The sequence below is a fragment of the Phalaenopsis equestris genome, unplaced genomic scaffold, assembly GCF_001263595.1.
Source record: "Phalaenopsis equestris unplaced genomic scaffold, ASM126359v1 Scaffold000002, whole genome shotgun sequence".
NCBI lineage: Eukaryota > Viridiplantae > Streptophyta > Magnoliopsida > Asparagales > Orchidaceae > Phalaenopsis > Phalaenopsis equestris.
Window position 1 is genome coordinate 35350610 of NW_018164444.1, and position 12997 is coordinate 35363606.

Below are 12997 nucleotides of genomic sequence, written 5' to 3' on the forward strand. Positions count from 1 at the left end.
ATTAAAAATGAAAATAGCAACAATAAAGAATTTAGATTGATAATGAAGTGTAACAACTACATTTTTCAAATAAAATTCAATACTTTATACCAAATAGGCATCTTATTCACCATGTTGGAGGAAATAGGCTTCTTATTCACTAAACAAACCCTTTATTTATAATACAAAATATAATATAAGATTCCAAGGAACGCCCAAAAAAACATGCATCATTCTCCAAGTATAGGGAACCTTCTTACTTAATATAACTCTAAGAAAAAAAAATAATACAATTCAATTATTTTAAATATCCTTGGCATAGATTCAAAATACTTTAAATAGAAAATATAGATATGATATGCACAATCAAGCCAACAATTAACACATGAATGGAAACAAATGTTTAAGCCAAAACAAGAATTTTTTGGGGTATGATTAAGAATGAAAATAGCAACAATAAAAGATTTGAATTGATAATGAAGTGTAACAGCTACAGTTTTCAAATAAAATTCAGTACTTTACACCAAACCCATATTTCCTACTTAAAAGGGGTTCATTTCGTATTGCTTATAGGTTGCTTTTGTGGTAGAAAATTGACGTGTGGCATCTTGATATTTGGAGTGTCTAATGCAGATCTAACATTTAACATAAAAAATAGTATAGCAAGCATGCAAAAATATGTAAAATGCCTGCTATTAATCTAAAACAACTAAAGGTTACTTTTAGTGGAAACTAAAAAGTAAAAAATTAATGGTTCTTTAAAATTACCGATTTGAATTAAGGATCTGAATGGCACCTGCGCGATGAAACTTCCGCTCTATCAACAAAATCCAAATTCTGATGGATCTTACTAAAATACAATCTCAAATTAACCAATAACAAAACTAAAAAACCAAAGAAAATAAAATATAAAAACAATGAAAAGATGTCACAAAAAAGTAAAGATGTGCCCGTACAAAAACAGAATCTCTCCAAAAACTCTTCAACTTTTACATTCGATCAAATTTCAAAATCTCATTACAGAAAAATAAGACAAGCCACATGGCCATAATATGAATTGTATTCAGGTCACAAACTATCCCACTTTAATCAAAAAGACTTATTTTCATATATAGAAAAAATAACTACTAAAAGATTGCCAACTCAATGACATAATCTAAAATAACCTTAATAAAATAATAAATACAAAACAACACAAATATACATAATAATAAAGTTTATACTTTTTCTCAAAATCATTTCCATCCTACTTGAAAAATTCAACTCAAACTAATTATTTAAATGATGCTCTTCTAATAGATCTGGGAATAACTGCTGGTCTTCCTAAGAAAAATATCAAATAACCATCCCTTATAATTCTTTCCATTTTCTAAAAAATAAATAAATAATAATAGTAGTATGAATGTTTAAGAAAATATGCAACGGATTGATTTAGATATAAAACAATGAGGTGGTTGAAAAAAGAAAAGAATTACAAGTTTGATGGTAAATGATATGTCGGACAAAAGTTTTGAAAAAAAAATGCTTTAAATTTAATTTAATGTAAATAAATGCAATTTTATTTGGAAAATAGTATTTTAATTTTTAAAAATATGAGACCAAACAGATGCCACATATTTCATAGTTTAGATAATCAAGCATCCATTTTCAAGCAATACCCTAATCCCAAGAAATAAGCATGTTACCTGACGAAAGGCTCGATTATATAAACTACAAAATTCATAACATCCGTTTGATCTGCAAAACATTGTAAATATGACCGACAAGTTTTCCGACCTAATATAAAGATTTGATAAAATTTATTTTACCTGAGTTCCAAATTCCCAAAAGGAGCAAGCTCGTATAGTTAGTTACATCTTAAATGACCAAAGTTATTTAAGAAGACTCTCGATTAAGAATCAGTGATTCTTATGTAAGAAAGTCAATAGTGAATGATTCAAAAATAGGAACAATTATATTCAGGAGTCCAAAGAAGTGAAAGATATGGGATATCACGGATACGAGGAGAATCTCGGTAACTTCTCATTTATCCTAGTGTTTGGCTTAATATCTTAGAAGTGAAGTTATTTATTGTTTAATCCTGCTGATTTTATAATTTAGGGCTTACCCTCGCATGATACCCGATCAAGCAAATAACCTTAGGAGGATTTACGTCGTACAGCACGGCAACCTTGGAATCCTAAAAGTGTTAAGACTTATGTTGCACAATAGAGTTGTCAAAAAACCTGAAAGACAAGATGAGAATTTACATCACGTCAAACGAACCACCTTAAAATCCTATGGGTTATGTTATTTAATTCTAAAGAAGAATTAGTAGAAGTAGATCTTATTTTACTGTTGAGTGGTGGTTGTTGTCTGAAGTCGTCCTCCATTCTCTGCATCTTTGTCGTACTATCCACGAAGTTTGCTCCGAGCCTCTTGTTGTAGCGGCTTCAAGTTTAAGGTCTTATATGTGAGTGTGCAATATTGTTAAGTCGGTGGCTTGCTGCAGTGCATCTCCTAAACCAAGCTATATCCTAAAAGTTTTACGAATTCTATAAGCAAGTGCAGGAATAAAAGAACTATAACAGCGCGGTAAAAAAAATGGGAGTGTAGTAAAGAAAATAAACAATAAAACATATTGTAGAGAAAAAAGGCAATAGAAAATGCAATAAATAAAATAAACATGTGTACCTGGGGTCTTTGCTGCTGCTGCAAAAATTAATATTGCATATAGGAGCAAAAAAGTATAATAGAGAATTTAACAGGCAAAACAAACATGCATTTATATAAAAGAACAAGTAGCAGTGTATCATACGGAAGACTTGAAGAAAAGCACGAGTGACCCACGAAAACACAAAGAAAATCGTAGGAAACACATGGAAAACCCGAAGAAAATCACAAGTGCCCACGAAAACTCAAAGAAAACCGTAGGAAAAACGTACGGAAAATCGAGGAAAACAGTAAGCATTCAGGTCGGGGTAGGCTCAACTTAATTATTCCCGAAGGACTCCGAAGGCAACCGTCGGTCATCCACATACATAAAGCCTGACATTCAAATAGAAATTTCCAACAAGACAATCTTAAAAGGGCAATTCGTAGCCCAGCATAGGTAATTGACAAGTGAATGATCAAATTGTATCATTTAAAGTTTGTAGTTTGTCATGAATATAGACAAAAATAGTTTTGTTTTAATTAGCAATCGAAAGTATTCTTATTTTTTTGTTGTAAGGAAAATATACGTTCAATCGTTATATCAAAAACAGATCGTCCACGAGTCGATCACACTATCGGGCTAAGACTGCCAGCAACCTAAGAAAGCAAGGGGTCGTCTCTCTAGCCTAGTGTCGGAAAATAATATATACATCTTACACTCTCACCAGGTCCCTGGATTAAGTCACGGTGTTGTAGGATGCAATATTATTTTCTTTTATTAGCGAATGACTTTGTCATCACGGCCTTTAAACCCCAGACCGCCCAACTTACAGCTTTTCTTAATAGTTCATATATAACATAAGCTATATATGTGCATTTTATATTAGAATATAAGCCCATATCTAACTCATTAAACAAATAAAAGAAAAGAAAGAAAGGGAACCAGAGGGAAAAGAAAAGAGGCCAACCCTTTCCCAACACGGTGCCAAAGCAATGCTAAAATGATGCCAAAAGCGCGCCAAAATCAGCCTGTAAAGCACCCAAAACAGCCCTCAAATTTTTGCCTCATATGGTGTGCAAACCTCTCCAAATAGCACCCGAATTAGCCCATAAAATGCCCCAAAACAGTAAGAAAAGCCTTCCAAATCAGCTAACAAACGGTAGATAAAGCTCTCAAGATAAGCTAGAAAAGATGACATTTAAACCTTCCAAATGATGGACAAACCAACCGCAACAGACAGGCATTTTAAACCTTTCTAAATAGCATCTAAATCAGCCCATAACATGCCACAAAATGGTACGAAAAGCCTTCCAAATCAGCTAACAAACAGTATTTAAGCCCTCAAGATAAGCTAGAAAAGATGGCATTTAAAACTTTCAAATGATGGGCAAACCAACCCCGAGAGAGAGAGACTTTAAACATCTCCAAACAGCACCTAAATCAGTCCAAAATGACATTTAAAGCTGCTCAAAACAGGGCTAAAATCAGTCCCAAACTTTGTTCAAAAATAGCCCCAAACAAGACTCTCCAATGGTTCAAAAAAAATCCCAAAAACTGCAACCAAAGAGGCTAACAGGAGTATCAAAACCGCAGCCCAACAAAGGTTTTCAAATGGTTTTAAAAAATCCCAAAATTGCAACTAAAGAAGCAAACAAGAATATCAAAACCGTATTTTAAAGGTTCCCTAACAGCTCTTTCAACATACCCAAACAACACTTTAAAAATTCTCCAAAACCAGCAATAAAACGATGCCAAATTAGCAGCAAATCAGTGTCAAATTAGAGAACACGTGCCAAGCCAAAGCATTTTTTAGATCCCTTCCAAAGCAGCAAAAGTATGGGACAAAAACATCACTTGAATCTCTCCTAAAACATAAGGCCAAAAACAACATTTTTAAACCCTCGTGCTATCAAATTTAGTCATTAAAAATAAGATAAACTACTTGAAGTCATGTTCATTACTTTAATGAAGGGTAACCTAAGCTCTAGTCATCCAAATTTGTTTTTCTAACTCCTATGTATTCACACATCTGGCATCAAGATCTTTTATGGCATATAACAAAAAAAACCACAAATGTAAGTGTAAAATATACATACATAAGAACAATCGTGTGGCATGAATGTAAATTTTTTTTAAAGAAATTTAATTCCTTTTTAATCAGTATTGCAGAATCATATATGCAGAATAAAAGCCACTCCTAAGATTATTCTAATTAATTAAAATGGCTCGGCTCCCTCAAGAGCCATATCAAGCATATTGTTCTCATTTCCTACCACATAATTCTCATCAAACAACCATGTCTCAAACATTGAGTAGTGTAAATCTGGCTCCAGGCTCGGCTTACTTTCCACCTGGAACAAACTGGATTAAAAAAAAATCTGATACGTGACAAGGAAGAAAGCTCCAATTACCAATGCCAACCCCAAAGTCCAGCTACTTCAACTCGTTCAACCCAAGTTTAGCTATTTTGATTCATTCAAAGTATACCAAAAAAAATCATGATGCGTTGAAACAGAGGGAGAGAGAGAGACTCATGTGAAAAGAGAAGCTTCAAGCTGCTGAGAAAAAAAAAATGTAGAAATTCGACCTAGAGGCAACATCCCTAAAGCATTTATTATACTCCAAGAATAATGAGTCCTTAAAAGCCTAAGTAATCATGAAGTTATTCTCAAAGTAACCAGCAATATGAACTAAAAGAAAAGTCTACCCAGTAGATCAAGCCAAGAAACAGCCCTAAGTACTTTCCTCAAGCGAATACATATTCTTTCATATTGAAAAGAAGGTCATAAGAAAAGTTACCTCTTATGAAAACTCAAGAAAACTCAAGAACCATTCCACTCCCCTTTACCAAAACTTCAACAACACAAATCTTACTCTAGGTAGGGTATTTATAGGCAAAGAAAAAAAGGAGGGCGCCATTCCGTTGCGCAGAAGCATCGGGAATGGGAGGAAAGAAGAGGGACGGCCGCCTAGCCTTTGCGAATAAGAGGAAGCAGCCAGCTGGCGCTCCACGAATGGAGGAGTTGTTCAGTCGGGCGGCTTGCAAAGAAGAGGAGTCGCCCGCTAAGGACTCGCGGTCTAACCAGAAGATTCGCGAAGAGGGGGAAGCGCACGAGCTAGGGCTCTGCTCGGGCCTCGACTGGGAAGAAGGGGGGCGAGCCACAGGCTAGGGCTCCACTCGGGCCGCGATTGGGAAGAAGGGGGGTGAGCAACGGGTCTCGCGAACGGGAGAGGGGAATGATCGGGTGTGCGAGAGGCGTGAGCGTGAGTTTTAGGAAGAAATGAAATTGTTTTTTTATTATTAATTTTATAATATTTAATACTAAAATCTCCTGATTCGCTCACTTTTCGCTCGTGCATGAAATCATAGCAAAAATAGAAGTCCTCCCTGAGTAAAATAGACATTTTGGACACGTCGGCGCTGTCTGTTTCATCATCTGGGTCGTTAGAACTTTATCGATAATCGGGTTGAAAAAGCACCAAATTGAATTTTTTTCAAATTTTTGGTCTGTGATCGATCATTTCGAAAATTGATTTAAATTTTGATTAATTATGAAACCTTTACAGATGTAGGTGACGTGAATTATGATATTTGTGCGTGTCGGTTGTTTGAATTATGACATTTGTGTGCACAAATGTACGAAAATCATAATGGGTGTCCTAAGGCTTTTTAAATCCTATAGGAACTTTCGTAAGGCCCCGACGTGTTGGTCCTAGCCACTCAACCCAGCGGTGATGGTACATGATCTTAGCCACCCAACCAAGCCATGACAGCTCGAGATCATAACCACTCGACTAAATGTGGATGGCCTGGACCACCCTTGTGAGGCTCCACAAAAGAGTTAAGAGGGAATGGAGTTTCTAAATAATGTGAGTCCCATCACTAGTTCTCTAAGATAGTCAATAGGAAAGTCCTATGACTAGATCCTAGACTCTAGAAGGAGTAAGGAAGACCTCAAAATGAGGTCAACATGATATTAATCCGATCACATAAATTAAGCATTAGAGTGATATCAAAAATTTTTAGATTTTCAACTTACATACACAGTTCAATCCATCATTTATCTTTAAATGGCTCATGTTTTCCTATAGTTAAGTTTTTCAAGGCTATTAGAGGGACCATTTTCTACTTAGACAAATCATTAAATTATAATCTTCTTAGAATTCCAAATATCTTCAGTAAAAATCTCCAAAAAAACAACAATTATTATAATTAAAGTGAACTTATTGTGATTCTCATCATGAAAAATATACATAAGTCATTCTCAAAAGTATAAATTAAAATTACCTAAAGATATTCGATTGAAGGCTACTCTTCTTGGTATTATTTCTTCTCTTATTTCTCCTAATCCTTAAGAAAAGACAGCAAACTTCTAAAGGACATTAGACCTATTGTTCTCCTCGACCATACATTAAAAATCAAACTAAAATGCTTGCAAACATAATCCAAGGCATGACCAATTTTTAAAATTTTTTTCAAGGTATCTTTATTATTAATAGGGAGATTTTTTACTGACTTGATGTCAACAAAGCAAAAAAATGGGAAAATTTTTCTTCGTGATGAACTTAGAAAAAGACTAAGGATAGTTGTTAGTGGCCCTTTAGGGTTTTTTCTTTCCATCGCAATTTATTGCAAAAATCATTAACTCTATGCCACATGCAACCACCAGATCATTGTAAATGTTAATATTAGTATACAATTAATAAGTTCTAACAGGCTTACCTAAAAACCACTTTCTCCTCTTCTTTCATTACTATTGTTGATGTTCTTCACAAAATGTTCATATTGCTTCTTCTAACAATTGTTTGAAGGTTGTTAATTCAAACAATGAGAGCCAACCATAAATAGTCTTTAGTTAACGAATGAACTCACCTATTCTGTGGAGCTACCCAATTTTGAAATAATATTCTTTAGAAATCATCTTTGAAAAAGTGACTTGACTCGAGTCCAAGTTCTTTAAATACCTGTTGAGTTATCTAGGGAAGCTACCAAGTTAGAATACACTTCAAGTGAGTATCTTAGGTTGCTCTTTATAAAGCAATCCATTGAAGTTTGTTTTCCTTTGGGTTCCAAAAGTCCTCAGGAAAATTTTTGGAATCATCTTATTTGAAACATTCATCAAAAACTCTTCTTAGAAAGTTAATTTCCTCTCTAAAGATAGTAGGATTGTGTTTCTCAATTTTAAAAATTCAGAAATCCCTCTCTATTATTCATCTTTCATAGATATTTCATATTGGTTTATCAAAAATATTGATGCTAAGAAGAAATTTTTTCTGGAAAGGTGACACGTAAAGTGGTGATCTAAATATTATCAAATGGATAAATATTTGTCATCCTAAAGATTTAGGAGGTCTTGGTATCAGAGACATAAATATAATGAACTTACCTTTCCTTAGAAAAAGGACTTCAAATTCTAATAACTAAATAATGATAAATTGTTCTATCATTCAGGATAAGACTTTCACTTACACTCCTCGCTTGATTTCTAGTCAATCAATGTGTCTCATTCTTCCAATTTTATGAGAGTGTTTTCTAAAATTATTCATTCATATTTTTTTAAATATAAATTGGAAGGTTAAATGGTGGTATATTGTTTTCTTAGTTCAAATCTATTTACCTATTTCGAGAATTCCAATAATTTGGTAGCCACTTACCACTGCTAGTGTATATTGATATAGTTTACATAAAGGTATTTTTCCATTTAACTTTAATGGTATGAAAGAAATTATTTTCTCCCTTACTAATCAATTAAATAAAGATTAAGTTCAAGGAATTCCTTATAGAATCTTTCTCTCAATGATTCTCTCTCTAACAACTCCTTAAACTATTAATGGATGGGGGCTCATTGCTCTTGGAATTGGAATTGTATTATTCCAATTAAAATTAAAACTACATTGTGGTTCATATATATAAGAAAAATCCTAACAAGGTCTCTTCATATTCCAAAGAGATCATCAAAATTGCTACTTTGATATGCGCATAGATAAGTTAGAAGTGATTTTCGTATCTTCACTAATTAATGCATATCTGTGATATTTCGCAGAGACAAATTTTTGGCGTTGTCAGTTTCCATTGAATATGTACACTTTGTCTTCTCTGCAAGAAGAGACACTTATATGAAGAATTTTTTCAGGAGCTCATAGAAATCTTGTTCCTTTCTTCCGAGTAGTTCATTTGGAATGGAACAGATGCTAAATGCTTTTCAAATAGCAAAACAGAAAAAAAAAAAACATTCGGATTGAAAACATCAATCATGCATACCTTAGGATAATTCAAAAGAGAAGAAACAAATTTCAATCTGCATTCACATATAAAGTATCACTCACAAAGCTTTTCTCTGTGTAACCAATTGTATTTCATTTTTTTCCCCAATTTTTAATGTTTTCCTTTTATTTTGTAATTGACTATGTAATCTATATTTCTTATTAATGAGAACGGTTATCCTAACCTTCAAACAAAAAAAAATGCAGTGGGACACAACGCATGAAATAGTAATGACAATTCTTATAGCTTGCTAATGGATACACTAGATAATTTCAAGAGAGTGATGAACAAAACCTGAATTTTATATTGATTAGATTCCACCAAGTTTTCATTTGATAACCAACAAGCCACAAATATATATAAATAAAATATGTTTACATATGAGCAAAGAAAATTTAATAAAAAGTAATTTAAATGATTTAAAATTACTCACAATGAATTAAGAATCTTTATATTTTATCCAATAGATTAAATTTAGTTTTTTATATTTCTTTAAAGAAAGAGATCATTAATAAATCCATGAATATGTTGATGGAATTACTTTTTCGAGAAACTTCTTTCTATAAATTTATAAATCAATAAATAAATAATCAAAAACAAAATCAATTTGAATTTAACTTGACATAATGATGATTTTGATAAATAATTCATAAGGAGGTACAATATCAAAATTAAAATTATAACAGTAATTGTTGAATACAACACTACTTAAGCATGATATATCTCATGGAAACATATCACATAAAACTATAACAGGTTAAACTTGAAATATCAAAGTGCCCCAAAACAATACTCAACAAAGCAAAAAGAACTTACATGAGTTGTCCAGGTTGTTTGCAAACCAAACATATATCTGGAATAAGAGCAACGACAAACTGAGAATGAAACGAACATTCTTTCAAATCAATATTACTGTTTTTCTCGGTGGAATCATCATATCGAACTTCACTATCACTGACACCATGTTCCTTTGCATGTTGATAAGAATGGATAGAAAAAAAAACAATTAGCATACGGAATTTCCAAAGGGAGGAATTGCAACACACACACTCTTTACAAAAAAGACAGTAAAGTATACCTGGTTTACCTAAACATTTAAGAAATTTTGTTTTATAAAATCATATTTACCTCTATAATGGGAGAAGAAGATTCTCCATTCACCACACAAATTTCATGAAGCTGCATATCTTTTCCAGGTGATTCCACTGATGTGCCACAGGGAACCCTTTTTTTATATTTAATACTAGACTTTGTCAAATTATCTTGACGAAGTTCATCACAAGGAGCATGGGTATCGAAATCAGAAGCCGGTGACCCTGTTTTTGTTAAAACTTCTCTGTCCAGTGGCTCTACAGTCTCTGCACCTGTATCTCCATCATCCTGTAAATTCCTTTTACCGTCTCCGCACTCCTGTTTATTGGATATATTGGCACCTAAATCAGAGAGAAACATTTGAAGCGGACTGTCTTCTTGAAGGCACAAATCACTGCCACCTACATTTCCAAGTTAGAAGAGCAAGCATAAGAACACAAAAGGTTCGCAAAAGATTACGTGTATAAAACAAGTGTATCAATGGTATAGACAGATCAAAAACGATATTTCAGCAATGAACAAACAATTCTACAATATTACAATCACATACCTCCGCCTACACATTTACTTGTCTGTCTTTTGACCAATTTCTTATAAGTCCTAACATGCAAATGTTTTCGGATTGTCTTCATCTTACCGCTTTCGTCACTCTTCATATCATTTGCTCCTAAAACAATATCTTTTCCACTCATCTTTCTCTTTTTATCTTGCGGGCTTGCACTCCCAGTGAAATCTCTGGCATTTGAAGAGACACTCTGGCCAGCCACTTTTCTCTTCTTAGTTTGAGGGCTTGTAATCTTCTTAGCTTTATCCGAAGAGCTTGAAGGGCCTATATTTTCATCCACCTTTCTATTCTTAGACGTGATTGGATTTGAACATTTTCTGGAATTTGTACTAGTATTTGTAGATTCAACTCGCTCTGTTCTTACTGATCTCTTAACAGGACTTTTAGAATTTGAACTAGTACTTGAAGATTCAACTCGTTCTGTTCTTACTGATCTCCTAACAGGGCTTTCAGGTATTTTCTTTCCTGTGCTTCCCAGCTTCTTCTGTGAAGGAGAAAGCGAACTTAACTTAACAAGCTTTCTAGTTCTACGCTTCGAGGCGCTGTCATCCTCGAGCATCTTCATACGTGCTAAACGAGTACCACTAGCCATCAGCAGCAGGAAAACTGCACAAAAGACATAAGAATTGATTTTTTTGTGTTTTACATTACCTAACTGATGCTATGCTTAGCACAGGACATGAAGAAAATAATACTAAAAAGGACTCATGTGACTTCAGAAAAAACATAAAAGATCTTCAAAAGACGAGTTCATTAAAAGAGTCGAGAGAACCCTATGTTTAGCCTAAGAAAATAAAGAATTCCGCAAGGAGAAATACTACCAACTACAAACCCAAAAAGAAAATAAATCACGGTAGAGACAACCAACATTGTCAAAACAAGTAGAAACCGGCTTTTACCAGATCCACGACCAAAGCCCTAGCAAATGAAGTACCATTCCAAATACCTTGTCACCGACGATCCCCACTAAGCCTCCAAAAATAAAAATAAAAGGTGCTAATCTGCATGGTCAGGTATATAACTCTAATTTGAACAGACGATCATGATAAACAAGCAGTGAACTACCTCACCAAAAACAGTTTGAAATCAAGCATAAGAAACGGAGAAGAAAGCGAAGAATGTTTACTCGGATCCGCGAGCCACAAATTGCCGTAATTTGCAGCGACCGGAAACTCTTGCCTTTGAGTCGCCGGTTAGGAAGCCGAGATTTTACCGGTGAATGGGGCGGCGTGGCCGTCGATAAAGCGCAGACCAGACTATGGGAATCCGGAAGAAAGAGGACTTGCGGAACGGATACAATGGACCTTGCAAACCCAATTATAGAAAGTAATAGATGCATCAATTTTATTTGCTCCACTGAAAAAAAAAAACATCCTTCATGGACAAATTTCCATACACTTAAACAATTAGTTTAAATTTTTTCTTCTTTAAGGGTTTGTTTGAGGCAGCTGTGACTTAATAATAAGCTGTTGTGCAGTATCAACCACTAGAAGTTTTTGTGGATAAGCTAAATATCTGTTTATTTTATGCAGCTTTGAAAATAACCATGCGGCAATTGTTTCTGAAAAAATACTATTATGTTTCTGAATAGTAATATTGTTTGCAACATAATTGTTCATACTAATACATTGTATACTTTAAAAGCAAAAATTAGATGAAGAACATTACCAAAAAAAAAAAGATATACACCACACTTAACAGTGAGTAGCATAATTATTAAAATTAAGAAAAATATTAATAAAATAACAATTGACAATATGATAATATTATTTTTAAAATGAAAACGGCGTAAGACACGAGTTAAGCAGTCCTCTAGGGATACTCTTCATGTTCAATCACTCTCAATGGTGAAATCTTCCAGTTTATCTGCCCATCGAAAATAGTCACAGTTTTTTATGATTCTCCTCAGGCACTTATAAAACTGTCTCTAGTAGTTATGTGGCTGACGTGAAGTTAGCAAGGAACTTTGAAGTCCACAGTAGCAGTGCAATCCTCAAGAGGTACCAAAAATCTTCGAGCTCATATTTCTTGAATATTGTAAAAACAACTCATTAAACATGACACAAGTAAACATTGATAACATAAATAATTAATTATAGTTTTATATAACTATGAGTTCTCAGAAAACTCAGTACATAGACCAATGAATATGTCACTACAAGAAGACCACTAACCTTATAAAAAAGAGTTATTTGTTCCCTTTAACCCATATAATATCAAGTTCATGTGTGTCGCATATACATATCACCAAAAAAGGTCATTCAAAAGAACATTAAAAATCATAGCATACAAAAAAGAAAGAAACTTGGTTGTCTTCATTATGATTTCACATATGACAGCAATCAATAGTGGCAAACAAACCATCCAAAATAACCTATAAGGTCAAACATCCATGAACCTCCAAACCACTTCAAAAGAAAACCAAAAGAAATACAAAAGAAAAAAAAAACACTTACAAACA

At 33.6% G+C, this 12997-nt stretch overlaps 1 protein-coding gene across 4 annotated transcripts in view; it reads right to left on the minus strand.

Moving 5' to 3' along the window:
• Window positions 1–11814, minus strand: part of LOC110024818 (helicase protein MOM1-like) — a 71955-nt gene extending 60141 nt beyond the window's left edge. For all 4 annotated transcript variants that reach the window (XM_020724994.1, XM_020724986.1, XM_020725008.1 and 1 more), the window contains exons 1-4: window positions 11663–11814; window positions 10522–11142; window positions 10008–10372; window positions 9696–9847 (exon numbers count right to left, since the gene is read on the minus strand). In XM_020724994.1, coding sequence (XP_020580653.1) covers window positions 9696–9847; window positions 10008–10372; window positions 10522–11128 — 1124 coding nt within the window. In that variant the 5' untranslated portion in view covers window positions 11129–11142; window positions 11663–11814. The remainder of the gene's footprint in view (window positions 1–9695; window positions 9848–10007; window positions 10373–10521; window positions 11143–11662) is intronic.
• Between the last annotated feature and the right edge of the window lie 1183 nt (window positions 11815–12997).